This window comes from Emys orbicularis, chromosome 2, assembly GCF_028017835.1.
Source record: "Emys orbicularis isolate rEmyOrb1 chromosome 2, rEmyOrb1.hap1, whole genome shotgun sequence".
In the NCBI taxonomy this organism is placed as follows: Eukaryota; Metazoa; Chordata; order Testudines; family Emydidae; genus Emys; species Emys orbicularis.
The window spans coordinates 29,375,063-29,400,903 of record NC_088684.1 but is presented as its reverse complement, the minus strand read 5'-3'; the positions used below and the strand labels follow the sequence as shown (position 1 = coordinate 29,400,903).

The 25,841-nt window shown below is 40.8% G+C and overlaps 1 protein-coding gene across 3 annotated transcripts in view; it reads right to left on the bottom strand.

The window, feature by feature from the left end:
- CSMD3 (CUB and Sushi multiple domains 3) overlaps positions 1 to 25,841 on the bottom strand; it is a 1,171,353-nt gene that overhangs the window by 737,182 nt on the left and 408,330 nt on the right. The window contains exon 7 of one of the 3 annotated variants that reach the window (XM_065399724.1): positions 10,154 to 10,465. The exons of the other annotated variants lie outside the window; for them this stretch is intronic. Coding sequence (XP_065255796.1) covers positions 10,154 to 10,465 — 312 coding nt within the window. The remainder of the gene's footprint in view (positions 1 to 10,153; positions 10,466 to 25,841) is intronic. 3 annotated transcript variants of the gene reach the window in all.

Genomic DNA, 25,841 nt, shown 5'->3' with positions numbered 1-25,841 from the left:
ATCTATCACAAAGGAAATCTTAGCTGGGTGGCATGACAGATCAAAGTGCCCCAGGGGGCTGTTATAGTGCCTGAGGAGTTTTTACTTGATAATTGGCTGGTGAAATCTAAGTACAAAACCCTGCTTCTTAACAGTCTACTCTGAGGTTGGTACTCACACTCTTGGGCCACTACAGGACATCTTGACAATATGTAACCGTTAAAGAATGTTTAGAACAAAACACCCCACCCCTCTAATGCTATTCTGAAAAGTAATCAGTACATGCCATAGCATTATGCTGGCACCATGACAACTGTCAGAGACATATACAATGAAGTTTCTAGAAGATGTTCTGGGCTGGTCAGCTGTTCACTCTGGATGGCTGCTTTTGTCAGGTCTCAAAGTCAATGAGACTTCTGAAGTAAGGATTTTTCATGAATATATGAGTATGTAAGGCTGGGATTGCACTTCCACTCTAACAACCCAAATTTGTCTGATAGGTGGGCTGAATATCTGAGTAATTACCCAAATGGCTTAGTTTCCTTCATTTCTTTGACTGATGAGGTCAGCAAAGGATAGCTTCTATAATTCTTGAGATTGTGAGTATAGGGTGACCAGATCACACAGGTGAAATATCGGGACGCGGGGGGAGGGGAGGAGGGCGGAGCAAAAAAAAAAGCCGCCGGAGTTCCACGCCCCTCCCCCCCCACCAGCTTGCCTCCGCTCCGTCTCCACCTCCCCCCTCCCTCCAGTGCTTGCACCGCCATACAGCTCATCAGTGCAAGCCTGGGAGGGAGGGGGGAGGAGGAGGAATGTGGCGTGATTGGGGAAGAGGTGGGGCCAGGGCGGGAATTTGGGGAGGGATCCAATGGGGCAGTGAGGGGGCGGAGCTGGAGGCGGGGCCAGGGAGGGGATTTGGGGAGGGATCCAATGGGGGAAGGAGGGGGTGGAGTCGGGGGGGGCGCGAGCCCCCTCCGGGCTCCGCTCCGCCTGTGAGCGGAGGCAAAATATCAGGACAATTCGCGTCCCGATCGAAGGCAGTTCGGTACGCGGGACAAATAAGCAAATATCGGGACAGTCCCGATAAAATCGGGACGTCTGGTCACCCTATGTGAGTAACAGGGACCTGCTTAATGACTTTAGATAGCATCATTTATAATGCATGATCATGTGATTTTGGCATAGTGATCCCTCTTAAAAGTTGCCAGTTGGCTTAGATATCTAAATAATTTTACCTTAGTATTTGAAGGTACTCAAGGAATTCCCCAAAAGAATGTAGAGGAAGTGCAGGAGTTTTTGCAGTTAAGGACAAATACAACCCACATTGACTTGAAGGTGGAAAGATGGCCAAGGAATTAGGGCATTCTGGAGACCTAGGTTCAATTCCCTGCTTTACTGCAGATTTCCTTTGTGACCTTGGGCAGTTATTTAGTCTCTGTGCCTCAGTTCCCCCTCTGTAAAATTGAGACAAAAACACTGCCCTACCCCAGAGGGCTGCTGTGAAGATAAGTGAATTAAAAAGACTGAGCTGTTTAGATAATATTGGGGTAGGAGTCACATAATTATCTTAGCATAATGGTTTGTAAAATATGTATTGATGACAATGTGGTAGCCCTGCAAATATCCAATATTGAGACGTCACTTAGGAATACTATTGACATAGCACTCTCTTGGAAAGTGCTCACACCCATAGAGGAGCCATAGCCGAAGCTGTATCATATGCAGTCTTGACTCAGGAAGTTATCCACTTAGAGACCGTCTGTGAGGAGACAGCCTGACCCTTTGTATGGTCTGCATACTACACAAACAGATGAGGGGAGTCCCAAAAAAGTTCAGTCCTGTCCAGAAAAAAAGGCTAGACGTTGTATGTCAGACTATGTGTGAAAACGCTGCTCCTCCAGGAATGAATGTGGCTTAGGAAATAATACAGGCAAATATACTGCCTGGTTTAAGAGAAACTGAGAGACCATTTTAGATGCGAATTTTAGGTTTGGCCCCAACATCACATTGTCTTTGAAGAATGGCATGCAAGGAGGCTCTGCCATCGAAGTCTGCAACTCACACACTCTTCTTGCAGATGTTATCACCACAAAGGATGCAGTTTTCTGACATGAGAGAAAAGGGACAGGATGCCAGAGGCTCAAGCAGGGTCCCATTAGGACCTCCAAGGTGGTGTAAAGGTTCCATAAGGGAATTGGTTCCTGTACTGGTGGATGGAGAGGAAGAATTCCTTTCAAGAATCTAGCCACCATGGCTCTGGAAAACACTGATCTTCCATGAATGGGTGGATGAAAGGGTGAGATCATAGCTCATTGTGGGTGCATCTAGCAAAGTGACCACTGAAGATGCAGCAAATACTTCAAAATGTTTTGGATACTGGCCAATACTGGCTCAAATCTTTGGGCCAATGACCACAGTGAAAAATGCTTCCATTTTGCCGAATAGGCCATCCTGATAGAGGATTTTTGACTACCGAGTAATAGGATCGGTTGAACAGCCGCCGGACATTGCTGTTCTTTCTCATTTAACCATGGAGTAGCCACGCAGTGAGATGCAGGGAGCTGAGTGTGGGATGCAAAGTGTGACTGTGATTCTGTGAGAGCAGGTTGGCTTGGAGAGTAAGGGATATTGGAGGCTGAATTTACAGTACGAGAAGATAACCAACACTGCCTCACGCCAAGGAAATGAGGAGCCTGGTCCAATTTACTTTCAGCTTGAGGATGATCTGTGGAATGATTGGGATTGGAGGAAAAGCATATAAAAGGGCTGATTGCCAGCTGAGATGGAAGGAGTCAGTCAGGGAGCCTGGACTGATGCCCCCTTAGGAGTAGAAGAGACAGCATTTCCTTTGTCTCTTGTTGCAAACAGGTCGATCATCAGAATGCATCAACTGCAAAGGTGACTTGCAGGACACATGCCTGCAGGGACCACTTGTGACTCAGGTTAAAATTCCTGCTGAGATGATCTGCTAGATGATTCTGGTGGTATTGTCAATAAGTATGTGAACCACTGAGCCCCTGATGTGGGTTGCAAAGGTGTGACAAACATTGTAGATGGCCCAAAGCTCCAGCACATTGATATGCAGTGAGGCCTCCTGCTTCAACCACACCTTCAGCAACCCCAGATGTGCTCCCCAGCTGATCAGGGAGGCATCAGTGACAACAGATCTTGTTGGCAGGGGTTGGATAAAGGGAGCACCTTGACATACAGTTTCCAGAAGTGTCTACCAATGCAAAGTGTCCAGGCCAAGTCGAGGGAGATGGACCAATCTGTCCAAGGGGTGAAGAGTTGGATGGTACATAAGAACATAAGAATGGCCGTACTGGGTCAGACCAAAGGTCCATCTAGCCCAGTATCCTGTCTAACGACAGTGGCCAATGCCAGGTGCCCCAGAGGGAGTGAACCTAACAGGTAATGATCAAGTGATCTCTCTCCTGCCATCCATCTCCACCCTCTGATAAACAGAGGCTAGGGACACCATTCCTTACCCGTCCTGGCTAACAGCCATTAATGGACTTAACCTCCATGAATTTATCCAGTTCTCGTTTAAATGCTGTTATAGTCTTAGCCTTCACAACCTCCTCAGGCAACGAGTTCCACAAGTTGACTGTGTGCTCTGTGAAGAAGAACTTCCTTTTATTTGTTTTAAACCTGGTGCCCATTAATTTCATTTGGTGGCCCCTTGTTCTTGTATTGTGGGAATAAGTAAATAACATTTCCTTATCCACTTTCTCCACATCACTCATGATTTTATATACCTCTATCATATCACCCCTTAGTCTCCTCTTTTCCAAGCTGAAAAGTCCTAGCCTCTTTAATCTCTCCTCATATGGGACCCGTTCCAAACCCCTAATCATTTTAGTTGCCCTTCTCTGAACCTTTTTCTAGTGTTAGTACACCATCCTGAGACATATTTGAAGGGGGCAAAGACACAGTCTTACAAACTGGACCACCTGCGTGCAAGTGCACATGTGGCCCAAGAGCCTCAGGCACATCCAAACTGTCATGGAAGGCTGAGACAGCAGACTGAGACAAAGGTGATGAATCGCCTGAAAACGGTTGGTCAGCAAAATGCTCTCAAACTTTTAGAGTCTATGAAGTCTTGAATGAACTCAATTTTCTGAGTGGGAACCAAAGTTGACTTTCTGGTGTTTAGGATGACAACCTGACAGTGGAGTAACCAGTGTAGCATATACATGATAAAGAACTTCCTCTCTGGACTTGGCTCTCAGCAGCCAGTCATCCAGACACAAAGATATAAATTTCCTTCTTCTTGAGATATGCCATCACCACAACTATATACTTGGTAAAAACCCTGGGGGCAGAAGAGACAGAGTGGAAGGACCATGTACTGAAAGTGGAGCTCTGCCACAACAAACCAGAGGTATTTTCAGTGGCTTGGCAAAATTGCCACATGAAAATAGGTGTTCTGGAAGTCCAGTGCACCAAACCAGTCATTTTGAGATAATGAAGGGAAGATAATTGATGGGTGACCATTCGGAACCTCATGTACCTGATATATTTGTTGAAGTTGCAAAGGTCAAGAATGGGTCTTACCCCTCCTTTGGATTTGGAAACCAGAAAGTTCCAGAAATAAAGCCCTTTACTCTTTAGTACTTTACTTTTCCTCCACCACTCCCCAAACCAGCAGAGATTGGACCTGCTTAAGGAGCAGTATATCATGAGAAGGGTCCCTGAAGAGGGGTGGGGAGGGAGGGAAGGGAGAAGTGGAGAGGAAATGGACAACATAGCCCAATCTGGCGGTGTTTAGGATTCAGCTGTCAGTTGTTATTGAGCCCCAAACATTGAAAAGTGAGCCAGCCTGTCCCTAACAGAAGCGGGGTAAAGGGAGTGATGACAGGACCATTGCTTTGGACAAAGGAGTCAAAATGGATGTTTGGGGAGCTTCAGACAAGGGCGTGTCATCTGACCAAACCCAAGACCCAAATGCCTCCTCCTCTGGGATATATGCCTCTTTCTGGGGTAGACCTGCTGTCTCTGGGGAGGAAAAGGGTGCCCAAAGGTGTGTTGCAGATGATGTTGCTGTAAACATGTAGTTCAACTTTTAACTTTCCAAAACAGAAAGTTCACTACTTTGTTTTTGCTGTATATATTTTTAAGACTCTGACAGGGATTATTCATCATTATTCTTCATTGTTTAATCAAAATGATTTCAAATTAACCTTATGCCTTTGTCTGTGAACAAAGTGAACAAAGAAAGGACAGCTCTTATGTATTGCTCACACTGTGGCAAAACTCCCATTGATTTCAGTAGGACCCAGGATTTTATCTTAAGCCCTCTTGACCCTGCTCTGGCAGTAAAAAGTGTCCTTAAAATGGTTGTAAATATAATTTATGCCCACAAAACCATGGTGGTGTAAAGTGGCATTAGTGTAAATGAGCATCAGGCCTCATAATGTTCATCATTGATAAAACACTCTCCATGGTATTCTCCCTTCATCCTGGCTCACTAAGCCTCTACTATCTTCTCATTCAAATCCCCCCAGAAAGCTCTCATTTCTGGGGCATCACCTAAAAGAAACAGTTAACTCTTCCCCATCCCTCAAAAGACACAAGAACTGAAGCATCAACATGTCCACATGACAAAAATTAGGTTGTTGTGACAGTATCCAATTCACATAAAATAAGAGCCAGGTATTTTTTTTCAAGTTTAAATTAGTGGTCACGTACTGTGGCCCAAACCTTGTTCCCTGTTAAATCAATTATAATATGCCATTGTCATCAGTGGTACTGGATCCATACCTAACTCTATGTCCAAAGTAAGTATTCAGTTTTAGAAAATGCTGATAGACCAGGAAAGTATCCACTAAAAACAAAGGATTTAAAATCACCCTTCATTGCTCCCTGTGTGTAAGAGAGGCATCAGAATAGAAATTATTAAGACTATGGATACAAATTAAAGAAGAGATTTAATGGCTGAGAGACCCCAAGAGATGTACCTGATATTGAAAATTCATACAAAGAACATACAATCATTGAATTTTCTCTAAACGCAACAGAAACTATGTACTGTACTAGGAGTATGTGTCATGTCTATTACACAACAGCTACTGTAGCCCATCATCATCAGTTGACATGAATCACAACAACAGCCAGTAATTCTAAAGCTACCAGCACACTCTGAGCTCTCTGGACATTGGTTAGTTGGACAGTAGAAAAAGACCAGCAGTGATAAAGTATCTTTTACATATGTGATTAATGTATTGATGGCCAGTCTCCCGGGATGTAATTGCTTTAAAAGAGAAGGAATTGCAGGAAATGGGTGGTTTACTTTCTCCCTTATTTCTTTCACGTTTGAGGAAAATAAATCAGTTCACATATTTACTGTTTTATGCTTCAGATCTACTTAGCACTAGACTTTGTTGTTTCAAGGTATGTACAATCTGAATGAGGGCAAATTATTCATGGCAAGAGTTTTTATTCTTGTTTTGTGGGAAGGGAGCTAGATAAACTTTTCTGAGCCATTGTTAAAAAAACAACCAACCTGATACAGTTTTAGTCCCTGATCCTGCAAGGCTGTACATGAGCAGCATTGTTGAAGCCGAGGGTAGGGATAGGGTGCTTACTATCTATGTATAATTAAATATCAATGCCACCCCAAAGACAAACACAACACACTTTAAAAGTCCTGCTCCCATTGAAATCAATGGCAAAATTATTATAGACTTCAGTGGTGCAGGATTGGTTTCATAGTAAATCTCTGAATACTGAGAGTTGTATTACTCCTAGAATATCAGAGTTGGAAGGGACCTCAGAAGGTCATCTAGTCCAACCCCCTGCTCAAAGCAGGACCAATCCCCAACTTTTTTTTTTTTGCGCCAGATCCCTAAATGGCCCCCTCAACTATTGAGCTCACAACCCTGGGTTTAGCAGGCCAATGCGCAAACCACTGAGCTATGCCTCCCCACCATACTAAAGTGCTAGTAATGATCTAAAATGGGGAAAGGGGACAAATGAGTCAGTTCTAACTGGTCATCAACTGTCAGAAAAATGTTCTCCTTGTCCATCATTATTGCTCAAACAGCAGATGGCCATGATCCCAATATTAATAATAGGCTACACCTAGGGAAATGTACATATGCTAGGACGTAGGGAAAAGTGTATAGCTGTGCATAATCATAGGTTAAAATGAAACATTCTGAGAGCAAGTATGCTTTGCCTTCCTAAGAGTGAATCATATTTTACTGATAGATTTTGTGGCTTTCGGGACATAATTCTTAACTTTTGGAGTTAGAGCCAAGAATTCAGAAAATATTACCATATACAGAAGAGGAACTGACATTGTTTGGTGTCTGTCAGACAGTAATGTGGTATCAAAGGAGAGCCACACAGTTTGGTTTGCTTATAGACTTTAAAGAATTTCATAGGAATATAGGATTTGTCATGCAGGGCCAGACCAGTAGCCCACCAAATTGAATAACCCATCTCTGTCAGTATCCGATACCAAATATTTGAGTGGAAGGTACAGGAAACCCCATGGGGAACTATTATGGAACAGCTTGCCCAGAAGAGAAGTTTCTTCCTAACCGCATCAGCTACTAGTTGACTTATGACCTGCAGTAAGACGGTTTATCTCCTTGTTGTCTCTACAAGAACTTGAATAGAACTTTCAAATGAACTGAACCATACTGAAGAAAATTGCAGGTTATCTAATTATGACAAATTTTACGTGCCTACCATATTACATATGACTTTGACCATTAACCAAAAATGGCATATGTGTACACTATGTATGTACAGCTAACAGCATTAACAGCATAAACATGTACAGTACAATTTTGGTATGATAAAGTAAAATCATGCCTAAAAGATTGTGGGAAGTAAAATGCCAAATGGCAACTTGATGGATGTTAAGATAATACACCACAAGTGCACTAATGTACTGGATTCAGTAAAATAAAGACATTTTCATACTTGTCAAGAAGGTGATGGGGGTGAACCTCTTAAAGTTCAGAGGTTTAAGTTTGTTTCAAATACTATAAAACAATATTTATAAATACATATATTACATTTCATTCAACTTATTTAGCAAACCATACAAATATTACAAGCTATGGCCCTAATCCTGCATAGAGAATCACTTGGACAGGCTTCTGAAGTATTCAGAGCCTGCAATGAAATCAATGGGTCTCCACATAGGCACAAGGACCCACAGTACTCTGCAAAGATAGCTTCCTCTATTATTAAACTATAACAGCTGACATAGAAAATGGCAGCCTTTAAAGAACACACAGTAGGAAACTGCCTGTCTGAACTTCTATGCACATAAAACTAGATTTGGGCTGGGCTCTGCAAAGTAGCTTTCTAGAGCAGAGACTATCTTCATCTGTCACTATTTTAATATAAATATTTAATAAATAATAATATCTCAGAGTTTCAGTTGCTTTCTCATCTTTTTCTAATACAGTTTGTTCATTCCTAACAGAAGATTTTGTATTTTAATATAATAATACAACATGATGTTTTAGATGCTCTTTAAGATGCATTGGCTGAAAGGACAGTTTAGAGAAGGAAAGACAGTAGGAAAGCAGCAGAAAGGACAATGTATCTTGTTGAAGAGATCACATACTGTAGATAGAAAGGATTGCATATGTATGATTGCACCATCAGTTCAAAATTACTATGCTCAATGAGTGCTACAATAAGTGTTTCTATACATTATTATAACGGCCTGGAACAGCTTTTTTTTATTTGATGAAGCGTGACCCTTCCTCCGACTTTCTTTTCTGACCAAAGATATTTTCAAGTAAATTTTCATATAGCTATTATGGGCCAAATTCTACGCATTTACACAAGTGAATATCCATGAAGATACCGCAGATTTACACCAATGTAAAACAAGAGTGTAATGTGGCTCTCTGTATTTAATGATTATATTTATTTTATCATTTCATGTGGAAAGTATGTCCAATGCTCACACTCTAGTATTTCAAATTCTCTGATTCAGAGTGCAGAATGTTTTCAGATACTATAGGGCTAGATCCTCAGCTGGTATAAACAGGTTAGAGATCCATGGAAGAAAATGGAACTACACCAAAATATATCAGGTGAGTATCTGACCCTGTGTGTTTGTGATAAGATCACAACAGATTTCTCACTTGAAAGTTAGTTAAACTAGCAGCTATTAAACCACTTACGTACAAATTGTTTGTGATAGAAAATGTGCTGCCCTTCAGTACATCTGATGTTCATGAACCTATGGATTAGCATATATACAAAATTTCAATAGGTGCAAATAGTGTAACATTTATCTGCTCCTACCATGAACTTTCTGAGGTGCTGGCATGAAATAGCAAAATAGGTGACACTCACTCTATATTTTAATTTATACGCAGATTAAATTAAAGAATTTGAACGATGTTTGTTTCTAAAACCATTATTTCAGGCAGTCATTTACCTTTCAGCTAAAATAGACTGTTTTGTTTACATTTCAAAAATCCCTCACTATTACTGCTTCTCTTTATGGACTAAGTCATTTGGATACAGGAGGATGTCAATTTTAAGCTATTAGCGTTTGACATTGAATTCCCCTTTTGCCCACTCTGCTTCATTCATTAACTTTTGTTTGGCAGAGAGACAACATACTGATGTTTTTAAAAAGCCAAACTACAGTTATAGATTTCTTCCCCCCCCCCCCCCCCCAGGTCTGGATATCAGCAGGGTTTTTGTTTTTTTTGGGGGGGGGGATACCACAGCTGCTCGTAATGGACATTTTTTTCAGTGTCATAGTTGGTCATGCCTGAATAAATATATTGCATTGATGTTTAGTTTAATTTTTATGTCCCCTTTCTGAACTTTATCTGATCTCACTTATACTAGTGTAAATCAGAAGATGCAATAATATAAATCAGAGTAAGAGTAACCATAATTAGGCCCTACATTTCTCTGTCTCTTTCCCTTTCTATAATTACACCAAATTTTCTCTGTTACTACAGCTGTTTCTTACAGGTTACTTTTCCATCCCTCTGCCCACTAGAATCCAAACTGCACACATTCCTTTCTTCAGTTTTAATCTGATTGAAAACCTGTCCCTTAGTTTTCACCACTTTACTCAGTTTCACTGTCTGATTCTGTAACTGACCTTTCACCATTTGCTTGTGTGAAATACCTGTGTTTGTAACTAAATGGGCACAAGTAAAATAATTTCCAATACCTCGATGAGTAACAACTGCAAGTTCTTTAGTTCTTTCTATCTGCTCAGCATTTCTTGGTCTTCTTCTTGCACTTTGTATGTTTGCTTGATGAAGGGAGAGCATTTCCTTGGAAGTGGTGGGTTCCAGAATTGATTTTCTGAGATTCATAGCTTGCACTCGCTGCTCTTCGGAAAGTCTATGGTTGGTGACAGCAGTAACACTGGATACAGTAACATCAGCAGATGTGCTAGCAACAGTAATAGCACCAGTAGTAGCCGCAATATGCTCCTCTAACTCACCAGTGGAGGCAGTTTTGGTCAAACTGGAAGAACCTGTGGGACACATAGTAGCACTGGATGCTAACTTTTTCTTTTGAATTGTGTTTTTCTGAACAATTTATTAGATTAAATTTCCCTCTGTTTACCACAGTAAAGACAACTGAAATGGAGATAGAGTCCATAGCACTTTATTTTTAAAAATTGCAAGTAATCAGAACATATTTGTGTGTCAATAAACACGATGTGCCTGTACTGACTATTACACACATCATATTTGAATTTAAAATACCTTGCAAAAACTAAAGTACAGTACTTCTTGGGTTACCAACCAGGTTGGCAGCAACATGTCACTCATTGTCACTCTCTGCCAGCACACACCTGAAGACAGCCTACCTAAAACAAAAGTTATAACTACATCTATATGGTTGGGGGGGCAACTGAACAATGCTAACTACCCTAGCAAAGCTGACACTAGCTGACAACAGTACAACACAGCCTATGGAGGTGGTGCTGGCTTTCTCATCCTACTCCAACAGCTGTGGTAGCTTGAAACTTTCTCAAATGTAGATTCAAAAAATTCTAAGTTCCAGTCTTTCCAGTGTTGCTTGAGTAAGGACATGAAAGACACTTCACTCCTGACAAGGAAAAGGACAGAAGGGCAGTAGAAGGTAAATGTTTTAATAAAAGAATCATTTTGCATAGCCATTTACACTTGGTACCATACAGAACCTTTAATGAATGTGGTACATATACTCCTCCAACACCATCACATCTTTCAGATCCCACCACAAGATCCCATATGCTATAATACTTAAAAGAAATCAGCCAACCAATAAGTATTTGCTTGAACATCAGTTAGGACATGATTTAACTAAACAATATTTAAACTACACCTCTACCCCGATATAATGCAACCTGATATAACACAAATTCTGATATAACACGGTAAAGCAGTGCTCCGGGGGGGGGGGGGGGAGGGGCTGCGCACTCCGGCGGATCAAAGCAAGTTCGATATAATGCGGTTTCACCTATAATGCGGTAAGATTTTTTGGCTCCCAAGGACAGCGTTATATCGAGGTAGAGGTGTATCTGGTAACATCAAATTGTACAATAGCTAAACTATGTAAATCACATGGACTTATTTTTGTTACTCTTGTGCTTACACCCCATGCTCTTCCATCCTCTGTTTCTCATTCTCACTTGCCACATCTTGGCACATATTTGACTGCAAGCTAGGGTTGCCAATTTTGGTCACATGACATAGTTTTTAATTAAAGATTAATGTTTAATTCCTGGAGGCTCCAGGACAATCCTGGAGAGTTGGCAATGCTACTGCAAGTGCTTTGAGGCAGGGATCATCGCTTATTACGTGTTTTACAGCAGTGGTTCTCAAAGCCGGTCCACCGCTTGTTCAGGAAAAGCCCCTGGCGGGTCGGGCCGGTTTGTTTATCTGCCGCATCTGCAGGTTCGGCCGATCACGGCTCCCACTGGCCGCGGTCCGCCGCTCCAGGCCAATGGGTGCTGCAGGAAGCAGCGCGGGCCGAGGGATGTGCTGGCCGCCCTTCCCGCAGCCCCTATTGGCCTGGAGCAGCGAACCGCGGCCAGTGAGAGCCACGATCAGCCGAACCTGCGGACGCGGCAGGTAAACAAACCGACCCGGCCCGCCTGGGGCTTTCCCTGAACAAACGGTGGACCGGCTTTGAGAACCACTGTTTTACAGCACCTAGCACAAGGGGGTGCCCTACCATTTACTGGGGCTGCTGGGTGAAATTGCAATGCAAATACATAATAATAATAATAATTAAAGCCAGTGTAGTGTGAACTGTGTAGCCTTATACTACAATCTTAAGATTTAAAGGAAGCACATTTTTTTAAACAGAGCTTGACCAGTGGTTTGGTACAATAATTGGTAAAGGCTTCTGGATATCCTTTTCAGCTGATAACATTCCATGTTTCTATATTCACTGTCTAGCTGTGATCCCACCAACCAGACTTTGAGAACCTGCCCTCTGTATGCATCTAAATGTTCTCATAGATACTGCATGGGGAACGTCATGCAGCCTTTTTGTTCAGCTTTAGGGGGGAAAGATTTACACACTACAAAACAGAATAAGAGAAACAGAATGGAATTTGGCTGTATAACATAGAATATCAGGGTTGGAAGTGACCTCAGAAGGTCATCTAGTTCAACCCCCTGCTCAAAGCAGGACCAATCCCCAGACAGATTTTTGCCCCAGATCCCTAAATGGCCCACTCAAGGATTGAACTCATAATCCTGGGTTTAGCAGGCTAATGCTCAAACCACTGAGCTATCCCTCCCCACCTTTCATACTCAAGATATATCAAATATCTTTATAAAGTAATTTAATGCAGTAACTGTGTAGGCAAATGGAACAGCCATTATGCATTTAACAACTCACACAGTCTCTGACATTAAAATCAGTTTTATTTGCATGGGTAATGTTGTGCAGAAGACTTGGTGTTCTGCTGCTCTTTCTGAAAAATGTCACAGTAACAGGATCTGTAAGTTCCATGTGGACAGTAATTAAAATACATGCCAAGCATTATTTTTACTACAGACCAAAGGAATCTTGAGTTGGTATCTGTTCCAAAGTACAGCCCTTCTAAACAGTGCAGCAGCACTTCCCCTTGAATTATTGCAAGACCTTGCCAACACTGGGGGAAAACACAGATTTTAAAAGGATGACTTTTTAGCAAAGAGGGGGAAAAAACTTTACTAACTGAACCAGGATGACACCAATATAAATAAAAATTACTATTTATTCTAGAAAAAAGCAGCAGGCTGGAGCCACAGTTATGAACAATTGCACTAGTCATGTTTCGTGACGTGATAGGACTTAAACTGCTTTTGTGGTTAAAACACACAAACTCCTTTTCTCCCTAAAGGGATGGCTTTGAACACAGTAGTGTTGCTTTTGAAGCAAAGAGCCCTTTACATGATTAATTATATAATTGATACCTGAAGCTTCCAAACTGTGAACAAATATTATTTACACCAAGGGTTCTCAAACTGGGAGTCGTGACCCCGCAGGGGATCCTCTGGTTATTACATGGGGGGTTGGGAGCTGTCAGCCTCCACTCCCAAACCTCGCTTTGCCTCCAGCATTTATATTAGTGTTAAATATATAAAAAGTGTTTCTAATTTATAAGAGGAATCACACTCAGGAGCTTGCTGTGTGAAAGGGGGCACCAATACAAAAGTTTGAGAACCACTGATTTACACCATGCTGGCACCTGTGGAGAAAGAGGCAGTCTCTGCTACTACCAATATCTAATTTAAAATCAAATTATATTAAGGGTTTGAGGCCAGTTTGTATAATACTAGATATGTGGAGTTTCAAAAATTGTTACAACTTACTGAACACCCCATCTGAAAACCTTCAGTGAGCAAAATACCACTTATTTAAAGCCACTTACTTAAAGCTCCAATGGTTTGTGCACTGAAAACTGTAGCGACTGGCTACACAAAATTACCTTCAAGTAAAACCTTTGACTTGTTGTTCTGTCACATCAATTTACAACACAAAAATGGACTCATGCAGAAGATCAGTAAAAAAGTAAATGGAGCATGGTCTGAGTTAATGCAGAAGGTATCAAGACGAAGCCAGAGTTCTGTTTATGCTACCCTAGATAAACAATTTAAGTTACAATTGAGAATTTATACTACATGAATGTTTCTCAAAGCAGTATTTACTTGCAATCTGTAAAAATACAAAGCTTGGTGAGATAAAATTCCTACATATAAAATTGCTAGAAGATGTCTATACAAATCAGGACTACCTGCAAACTGCAAAGGTATATGGGCATAACATAGTCTAGGGGTTGAAATGGAACTTTGCTTCAGACTCTGTCATAATTGAAGTCCAGTGCTCTAGCTGGTTCTAAACACAGTATTCATATTTCTTTTTCTTTCTTCAGTGGTTTATTTCATAACATCTTGGCATATAACACTTCTCACCTTTCACTCTTTCCCACCCCTTCCCCAGGCATTGACAGCCAGAGGGTCACCTTACTATCTAGTCACAGAGAGCCAAAGAGAGTCATTTGGAAAATGGTAAACGGGTTTCTTACACTAATTTGATGAAAAACCAACATGTTTGTGAAGGTTTTTTTTAAAAAAAATTGATAAACATTTTCAATAAAGAATTTTCCATTTTTTGACAGAAATATTAAAATGTTGAATGAAAATGTCAATTTTTGGTTGAAATAAGGATAGATAGAAACATTTCAACCACCTCCACAGCCAAGCATTCACCAAACGTTTTTATATAGCCATCAACTCAACCTCATTTATCCTATCACAGTCAAGAGCGGAGAGGGCTCAGCAGCCTGAATAGCAGCCAATCTGTTGTCTGCAGAGGGAGAGAAAGGGAGTCTCAAACCGCAGTCCCTGTGCTGGGTGGGTAACAATGGGAAAAATGCAAAAAGCAGCCGCCCCAGCTTCACTGGGCAGGATGAGAAGAAAAGGGTGCAACTGTCTGAAGAAGAGTCACTTCCTGTGAGGTTTCCCTGTGTCAGAAGAGCAGGGAGAAGCCAGCAAGAACTTTATTTTAACGTTATGTGTATTTTTCATATATATTTATGGCAATATCTTGCAAGAGCAATCATGCATTAATTCCCAAGTGGATTTAATACTTTTCATTTATTTCTGAAATATTGTGTGGGAAATTCTAAAGTGACAGACAAGCTGTAGAACTATACAAGACAGCAACGCAAAACACAGAACATTGCCCCAAAATCTTAAACTTCTAAAACTTTGGGTCCTGCAGGTATATGGAAGGCCCATGAACTTTCTGGTCTATGCAGGTGCTGAGGCTGCTCCCTGCTCTGTAACGATACTTTCTCTATTTCCCCATCAGTATTAGCCCAGCAAAGTGGGGAAAGCAACTGATAGCTGGACATAGCCCTGGAAGTAGATTATTAATAAATGTTAGAGATAGAAATATTTACAGATGCAAATACTGGAATGTACACGGGGTTCCATTGGTGAAGTCATAAATTTGAGGAAAAAAGAAGGCAACAGAAAATACTAGCAGTGTAATTATGGGCGACTTCCACTATGCAAATGTAACCATCCTGCTTGACCATCCCATTTGGAAATAAAACATTTTCTCAAAACCAAACTATTTTATCTGATGCATACAAGAAAAGGGGCCACTTGTAATTGCTTTTGAGTAATACAAAAGAGTTGGATCAGAATTCATTATGGGTAAGCCATTAGTGGCAGTGACCATAATATAATATAACTGTGATATCCTCACAGAGGGTTCTCCTACCAAGAGGCAGAGTTGTATAACTCAGCTTCAAAAAAGGAGATTTTTAAAGACAGAGAGAGGAAAAATTTCAGGTTTCAGAGTAGCAGCCGTGTTAGTCTGTATCCGCAAAAATAACAGGAGTACTTGTGGCACCTTAGAGACTAACAAATTTATTAGAGCATAAGCTTTCGTGGGCTACAACCCACTTCTTCGGATGCATATAGAGTGAACCATATATTGAGGAGATATATATACACACACATACAGAGAGCATGAACAGGTGGGAGTTGTCTTACCAACTCTGAGAGGCCAATTAAGTAAGAGAAAAAAAACTTTTGAAGTGATAATCAAGATGGTTCAGTACAGACAGTTTGATAAGAAGCAAGTGTGAAAATACTTACAAGGGGAGATAGATTCAATGTTTGTAATGGCTCAGCCATTCCCAATCCCTATTTAGCCCTGAGTTGATTGTGTCTAGTTTGCATATCAATTCCAGCTCAGCAGTCTCTCGTTGGAGTCTGTTTTTGAAGTTTTTCTGTTTTAAGATAGCCACCCGCAGGTCTGTCAAAGAATGGCCATTCTTTGACAGACCTGCGGGTGGCTATCTTAAAACAGAAAAACTTCAAAAACAGACTCCAACGAGAGACTGCTGAGCTGGAATTGATATGCAAACTAGACACAATCAACTCAGGGCTAAATAGGGATTGGGAATGGCTGAGCCATTACAAACATTGAATCTATCTCCCCTTGTAAGTATTTTCACACTTGCTTCTTATCAAACTGTCTGTACTGAACCATCTTGATTATCACTTCAAAAGTTTTTTTTCTCTTACTTAATTGGCCTCTCAGAGTTGGTAAGACAACTCCCACCTGTTCATGCTCTCTGTATGTGTGTGTATATATATCTCCTCAATATATGGTTCACTCTATATGCATCCGAAGAAGTGGGTTGTAGCCCACGAAAGCTTATGCTCTAATAAATTTGTTAGTCTCTAAGGTGCCACAAGTACTCCTGTTATTAGAGAGGAAAAAGAAGCTTCAAGGAAAAAAAGTAGGAAATTAAAATCAAAATAATCGAAGAAGAGGATGCTTAACGATAGCTTATTTGACCTGATGTATTTAGAATCTAAGTTATAAAAAAGGAAGGAATGAAATCTCATTAGATGTACATACTTTAAGTGAATCAATAGAGCATTTATTGAACAAAGATCATTATGAAAAGAGGTATAATTTAGAGCAACATAGCTGAGAGAGTAAATTATATGATTAAAACCAAAGTGCATGAGCTTGTGTAGGGAAAAAAAACCCCACAAATCAAACCAAAAAAATCCTGACCTTTAAAAATCCACCCCAAGCATAACTAAGAAAATGGAACAAATTTTTGCAAGTAAGAATAAAAAAGACAATCAACTGGCCTAAAACTAATAAAGTTAGAAGAGAAAAATACCATAGAAGTGCTATTGGCTCCTCACACCAAGAATGTACAGAGGGAACCGAATAGGATAGAGATATTGCAGAATGAAACTTAAATGAGATTATAACAGGGCCAGCTGCCACCTGAGAGCCCCAATTGTGGCCAGAGGTCACTTAGTAGGCACCCTGCCTCACTTTACCTTCTGCAGTGCTCCTTACATAAACTCTACCAGTCCAGAGTCCTGAAAACATTCCCATTTTGGGGTCTAACTTATTTATATGTAATTCATAACAATACTTAATCCTGGGGCTTCTTCCCTTTACTCAGAAGAGAATCCTCCTCTTACCTTGTCCACTCCCCCGCCTTCCTGCCTTTTGCTCTCTACAGCTTGCATCAGCCTTCTAACTCTGTCACAGCTTCCTCTCATGGTTTCTGTTTCCCTTTGGCTTTTTACAGAGTCCTGCTTCCCTCTACCAGACCCTACCTAGGCTGTTAATGAGGCACAGGTGGGCTGGACCATGTAGAAATTACAGAGACCCAGCACACCATGAATGGGGTGAATGCAAGATTGACTTTGTTTCCTGTTTACAGATTATTACCGCCTTGCACTTTGTCTCCTAGTGGTCACTCTGAATGTTCACCATCACTAACACCACAGCCCAGTTCTCTCTTAAGGGCCCAAGCTACACTGTGACAGAAATATTTGCACAAGATTTCCCTTGTGGGAAAGTCCATCACTAGATCCTAGCCCTGGACTGACACATGTTATGCAGTGCTGTGGGAATCACAATCTCTCTGAGAGAACTGTTTGATGGGCCATGGGAAACAATAGTTCCCTCTTCACATCATCATGTGCAGGTTTGAGGAGATGCCTGAGAGCTAGAACAGGGTAATTGGTGACTTCCTCTGCACAGATAAAAGCTTAAGGATACACAGTAGAGCACATTGGCCAAGTGATGGACTCAGGCCTGTGAGAAGCCAAATGCAAAGAAATAATTTACACTTCTTAAAAATTTTCTTTCAGAAGGGAACTTATTGTTTAGATCAGGTTGGTGTCTGTGGCATATTTTAGGGAAATTTGTTTCATGTTTAAACATGAAATGTATCATGTATTTGTATTCCAGTAATGTTTGAGGATTCAACTGAGTTCAGATACAGCTAGATACAGTACATACACAGAAAGAGAAACTTCCTGCTCCAACCTGCTTGCACTTATTTAAGTGACTGATAACCTTGACAGATTAAATTGCAATAAATGTGGTTTTCATCAGCGTTCTGAATAATGTAAAGCTGAATCACTACAAAAGGACGCAATTTATCATTATAAGCAGCTACTATACTGCAGGACTGGAGGCTAGTCCATTTTTTTAAAAGGTTGAAGGGTGATGCTGGGAATTACAGATTCATGATGCTTATTTAAATACTGAGAAAAGTATTTAAGAAAATTAATACAGATTTATTAGCTTATTTGATCCAGCCCTGTTGTGATAATCTGGGGGAACAAAGAGGCTGGAAAAATACTGGGGATTTCCTTGTTGTGAGAGTGTCTCCAGGTGGTGCAGAACCAGTGTACCAATTTCAAACATCATCCATCCTGCGGTGCCCAGAATAGAGTGCCTGTCTGGAAAGGCAGCACTCCAGTTCTTCTTGGCTGGTATAATGGTCCCCAGAGGCTATAGCTAGCCAATGTACTTTACAGCAGCCCTGAATCTGCCAGGGCCAGCAGAGAACTGGTTTCATAATCAATGAGCTGCAGCTGATGTCTCTGTAGTCCCTCACCTCCTTCCCCTAAACTGTGCTCAAAGAACAATGGACACAGCTGAATCTAGGGCAAAGCTTTAATGCACCTAGATGAGTATAACGATAGAGACAACCAACACATCTCTAATGGTAAATCATGGCACCACAATCTATTGCAATGCCTTAAAACACTCAACAAAATTGAGGATAAGGAAAACAGTGGATATAATTTCTTTATGCTCTCAAAAAACTTCTGATAAATTCCTTTACAAATGGTTATTAAAGAACATTTGTAACTTCAGAATGACATAAAGAGGTAGTTCTGGATTACAGACTGGTTAAATATAAAGAATCAGAATGAATGGCCAGGTGTCATCACTAAAAGAGGTTAATAGCAGTGTTCTTATGAGATCAGTGCTAGCATTAGTGCTGTTCTATATATTTATTAGAGACCTAGAAGACAATAGTTAATTGGTAAAACTTGCTGACAACACAAGTTGTTTAGGTTAGTCAGAAGACAGTAGGGAGGATTGTGAGAAAGTTCAGAGGACCTAACAAAAAGCTAGGTAATTGCGCAGCATGATAGCAAATGAAATTCATCATAGACAAATGCACTATGTAAGCTGCAATTTAAATTAATTGAATATTGATGGGCTCTGAAGTTATAGTAAGCAATCAGGAAAAAAAGATCTATGGAGACTATAAAGTTGCCTTAGTTTGCAGAAGCAAACACAGGGGAAAATATTAGGGTGAGAGAATAATATAGAAAATAATATAATGCAATTACTGTGCTTGCTCTTTAAAAGACTCTACTGCTCTGAGAGAGGGTTCCCTATTCTTAAAATGGGGAATTCTGGGAGAATTGGTAAGAACTCTTAAACTAGTCCAAATATTTAACGTGCACCCACAGTATATGGTATGTCCAATGGGAGTGGCAGGGCTGAGGCTGGGGTGCACCGTGCTCCAGGAATCTCCCAGGCTCTTGCAACAGCCCCTGTGGAGCAGTTACAAAACAACCCAGGTTAGAGCAGCCAATTTAGATCACTCGATTTTAATTATTTTAAATAGAACATAGAAATTGAGATGGTCCAAGGAAGGAAAATCAAACTAATCACAGGAATGTGGTGTTAAGTGGTGGGCAGTGGAGTGGAGTTCTAAATTCCAAGAGAATAAGATTAAGATTTTTCAGTTTAGAGAGGATAAACAAATGAGACTATTATAAAGGGACTATGGAATAATGAATGGCATTGAAAAAAAAGCAAAGGGACGTATGGATTTTCTCTTTCCTATAATAAAAACAAGAGGGCAATAAATATAAAATGAACAAAAGGAAATGCTTTAGTGCAACATATAACAAATTGTGGAGCACAATCTTGGAGGATATTATTTAGGAAAATGTGTTAGCAGGATTTACAAAGGATAAGTCCTTATGAAAAACAGTGGCATCTACTAAGTTACAATAGCAAAGGTAAAATTATAAAGGTATCAAGTCTTCTGCTTTAGGACACTCAAACCATCAACTAGGGTCAAGAAAAAAATTCTCCCAATGGAATTCTATTCACAATACAACAGGGGCATAAAGAAAGTGCTACACATTTTTTGAAATTGACAGGATGCTGGAAGAGGTATAGTATATTCCATTATGGCAGGATTATTTATTGAAAAAAACTATTTTAAAATAATATTGCATAATAATCATTAAAAGTGAATGATAAATGTGTAATTATTAGTAGTCACAGTAAAAACCTAACTGCATTCATCCAATCAGGAAACAAAATGATACCATATGATGTATGTGCCCAGACACACTAGTCTCAATTTTGATTACTACATGCTCACAAACAAACCACAGACCAGGAATTACTTGCCAAAAATATTTTGCAAATAATTTCCCATGCAAACACAGGAACACAATGCTATAATCACTTAATTTTTAGGGTGATCTCTTGTCAGATCTTGTCTATAGTTTCAATTTTTATGTCTTCGCAGATTTGCAAAATTAAACTGTGATTTTTTCTCTTTACCTCTAATTTTGAATTGAAGACATAACTCAGAAGCTGAAATTAACTAATCTTTTTTTAGATTGCTGCTCTGTAGGACTAGTCCTGGAGGCTAATACTGGCATTTATTTTTCTTGATTTGGGGCAACAAAAATCAGATAGATATTTGAATATTTTCATATTAGTCTCTTCTACTGCAGTCTAACTGAAAAACTACATACAGCCCAGAACTGGTAAATCTCTAGGTTTCTATAAACCATTCCCTACAAAGTTAATCCAAAAACTTCCATGGATGGTCCTGTGCCCTGTGAATTTTATCTAAACTAATTTACTCAACACAAGGAAGATTGTCTTAAGAATGTCTACAGTATTTTTCTTTGCTCGCTTTTACAACACTTATGTTTTCCCCTTCAAACATTCTTAGCTTTTGCAAAGTCTTTTTCTTTAAATAGGTTTTCAGAAAAAAAAGTACTCTGCCAATTTATATTAGTATCATATCTGAATTTGATTGATGCTTCGGACAGAATAAAAAGCCCCAATATTCAATTCCATTATTTAAAATATTTCCCCCCACCAAAAGGTAATGGAGAGTAATTCAGCAATGCGTGGACATTTTTTAGAAAATAATTTACTTATACAATTCCATAATCTTCACATCTAGAGTTATCAAATATATCAGAGCAAATGATTCACATAACATAGGATATGTATACAATTTCACTTTTCAGTGATTGTTCCATTTTCTAGTGCTCTTTCGGCCCACAAGATAATACAGTTTACTAATAAATGAAAGCACTTCATATGACAAGAGTTGAATACCAGTATATTTCTTACTGAACTCAGTGATAACATATTGCCATTAGCTAGTTAGTGCAGAATTTGTTTCAGAATGAATAAGTGATGGCCATCTTTTGAGGGAATAAATATATTGTTTGTAAGGGAAAACACTTCTGAGTTATCTCTGTTCAGATTAAATATGATACAGTCTTATTTATCAATTAATTTTTAGCAAGGAAAATGTTAGGCAACACTATAAAGTTATGTGGAAGAATTGGTGAAATTTAATAAAAAAGATCTATCCTAAGTGAGATGCAGAGAACTCTCTAGGAGACCAATGCCATTATGAAGCTATTCAGGACTTATTCTGAAATGTACTTAAGACTGTAAGAAAAGAGGTCATTTCTGCAAATGTAATAGATGCCATCAGCATCGAGTAGGTAACAGGTAGGCTGTTAAGCTATAAAGCGTACCTCTTTTGTGCAAAGGCACAATGGTTCTGGCTCAGCAGGAGCTGCTATGCAAGTAAGCTCCAGTGAACCATTAGTCAAATAATTTCAGATAACCTGTAGACATTTAACTGAGTATACATTAATCCTTAATGTATTTGGAAAGGCGTGACACAGGGAATCTGTTGGGCTGGATTCTGCATTTTATAGAGAAACATCTTGGGCTGTGACGGGAGAACACACATTGAATTTTGTCCAAAATCATGTGATGGCCAAGATTTTCAGAAGCAACTAGTGATTTCAGGTAACAAATTTTGGATGTTTAACTGAGGCACCTTAAAAGACACCTGATTTTCAGTGGGGTGGAGTACTCAGCACCTTCTGAAAATGAGGTCCCTTTAAGATATCAAGTTGGGTGCTAAAAATTTGAGGCATACATAATCACCAGTTACTTTTGAAAATGTTGCCCTGCTGTTGAGAAAAAAAACCTTGGCTATATCCTCTGTGTACAATACTGAATTGCTTTGTTCTTTAGATAGAGTCATTTAGAAGTCTTTGTGCAGAAATGGCATATAATGTATAGCTCCTGTGTTTACTCTCCATTCTTACTTTTTCTTTAATAACTCACGTTTCAAGTCCAGCAAGAGTTGTTTACCATGACAGTTATACTCTTGCAAAGCAATTATGTAGTTCATCAATTCAACTGATATTCTAGAGGAACTGAAAATTGATGACAAAAAGCCTCTTTATGAGAAATGGGTAAAGAGTCATTATCTATGTAAACCAGCTATCTGAGGATAACATTTATATCCCCTTTTTAAATTAAGGGTTTAGTTTACATATTTTTAGACAGCTGTATTTGGAAAGGGTTAGTATACTGAACATGGGGAAGGGGCAAGCTGAGAAATTACCTGAAATCAAATAGTAGTCTGCTTCACATTTAATACAGCCTTAATGTAAACTTAGGGTTACCAAGTGTACGCTTTTTGACTGGAACGCTCAGTCGAAAAGGGACCTTGGCGACTCTGGTCGGCACCACCAACTGGGCCATTAGAAGCCTGTAGGCGGCACAGTGAGGGCCCTGGGGCTATTGCAGGCTCCCTACCTGCCTGGCTCCACGCAGCTCATGGAAGCGGCCACCACATCCCTTTGGCCCCTAGGTGCATGAGTGGCCAGGGAGGCACCGTGTGCTGCCCCAATCCGAGTGCCAGCTCGGCAGCTCCCATTGGCCAGGAACTGTGACCAATGGGAGCTTCGGGGGCAGTACCTGTGGGTGCAAGGGCAGTGCATGGAGCCTCCCTGGCTGCCCATGCACCATGGGGGCCACAGGGACCCGGCAGCCACTTCCTGGGAGCCGCAATAAGTGCCGTCAGGACCCCACACCCCGAACTCCACTCCCACACCCCAACCCCCTGCCCCAGCCTGAAGTGGAGTGGGGCTGGGGATGAGGGGCTCAGGGCTGGGGCAGAGGGTTGGAGTGCAAGGGTGTGGGCTCTGAGGTGGGGATTAAGACATTGGGGTACAGGAGGGTGCTCCGGGACTATGGTGGGGAGAGAGGACTTCCCCCAGCTCTCTCTCCCCGCAGCAGCACCTGGGCTGGGGCTGCAGGATATGCGCCCCTCCCATAACTCCCGCAGGTCCAGCCAGGGCTAGGTTTGGGGAGAGGCGCCCTGCGACAGAGCCGGGCCAGGCCTCCGCGGCTGGGTCTGGGCTGGGGTAGGGGCGCCCCATCTGCGGCAGGTCCAGACTGCAGCATAGTTGGGTCCATGGGACCACCCGAATCGTGGCAGGTCTGGGCTGCGGCATATTTGGGGTAGAGGGGGGCCAACCTGCTGTGGCCAGTTTGGGTCTGGGCTTGGTTTGGGCCAGGGGAGGCGTGCTCCTCCCCTGGCTGTGGCAAGTCCCTAGGCGGGTTCTCTGAGCACCTGCATGGTGCTAAAAAGGCTGCTGCACGGCCGTGCAGCTTACAGGGAACTTAGCCTGCGGGACCCCACACCTACTGCTTCCCCCCTATCCACAAGGTTTGTTACCCTGTCAAAGAAAGCTATCAGTTTGGTTTGACACAATTTGTTCTTGACAAATCCATGCTGACTGTTACTTATCACCTTATTATCTTCTAGATGTTTCCAAATGATTGCTTAACTATGAGTGGACAAATCTGGCTCCATGAAATTAACTGTCCTACTGCATATTATATAGTTATAATATAGTTACTTCTCAGTCCAAATATTCCTGAGTTACAATGCTACTTGAGGTTCCAATTCTGCAAACGCTTACCACCAGGCATAGAACTTACTAACAGAGATAGGCAAGTAACTGTTTGGGGGGGGGAGGTTGCTGCCAGATCTGAAAAAATGGAAAACAATTTTGGGTTGAATGATTTTATTTGTTTAGATTTCAGGCATTTTTAATCATTTGTTTTTTATAAAAGGAAATTTGGAAATGAAGGGCTGGGCTCTAAAGCTTGACTAGGTCTGCCATGATGCACCATGGCCAGAAACTCTCATGCTGCACTGTCTCCTCTCTCCAGAAGTAGAGCCCATCGCTTCTCATGGATGATATAGTCTAATTATGGAGCGCAGATTATAGAAGAGAATGGGAGCATACGGCATCTGAACTACAACTCCCATGAGGTGCCATGGTAGCATTTCTGAATGTAAATGTTTTGGTTTTCTGCTTAAACTTTTGGTTTTCAAATTTTCACCTAAAAGATTAATTTTACTCTGGAAAATCTCCTGGATCCCCCCTGAGCAATGTATGCCCTGTACCAATGTAACAAATTTAATCTGTGAGAACGTGGACATTTCTTCTGCTTCTCACTTCCTTATGTGGAGTTCTCTACAAGGCTGGAGGTCTACCAGGATCCAATAAGCTTTTTCCCAGTTAAAAATAAAAAAAATAAAAAGATAGTAGATAAAGCTAAGCAAGGGATGCAAGTGCCTGACTGGATGAACACTTTATCCTGTAGGAAAGTTTCTGGCAGTGCTATGTAAAATATAATATGCCTTGGGAAAAAAAACAACCCTTTGTTTAAAACAGCCTTTAACAAACATATTTTGGGAGCTTTACAAATTAGCATCCTTTCCAAAAAAATATCCACAGATTGAGGGATTTTGTTGCAAAATGCCCTTGTTTCAAATGATAAATTAATGTTACATGTCGCTGAGTTAAGACATCAAGATGAAGAGATGAGGGGTTCTTGGATCATCAGAGCAAACTCAGGCATTATCTGTATCCAGAAACCTACATGTTTGTGTCTGCTGCTCTGGTTTTGCTGCATTTTGATGCCATGCCTCTGTGAATATTTCTGTCTGTGAAGATCCTTGTTAAGAGGAGATAAATATGAGGTCTTCTCCTCTTGGTCTTTGATCACCATTTCTCATGCAGAGTCCAGAGATGCTTTTGGAACTTTGGACTGTGACCTGTAATTTAGACATTTATCCCTCCTATCTGGTAACATTTTATGTGAAGACAGGCAGCCTGATCCTCATCTGGTGTAAACTGTCATAGTTCCACCGAGATCAATGAAGCTACACTGATTTACACCAGTTCAGACTCTGTCCCATTGGGTCCATTAACAATGCAGTATGTCGACATCTCTTTTCCAGTGTATGAAGTGGTGCCAGGTGCTCTCAAATGTTACCGCACCCAGAAAGATGGTGTAAAAGTGACACACTGGACCTCAAAATAACTCCCTGTAACCCCCATATTCACCACTTTTATATGGTTATGATATATTTTGTACAAAGCATGCCTCGTCAGGTATCATTTGAA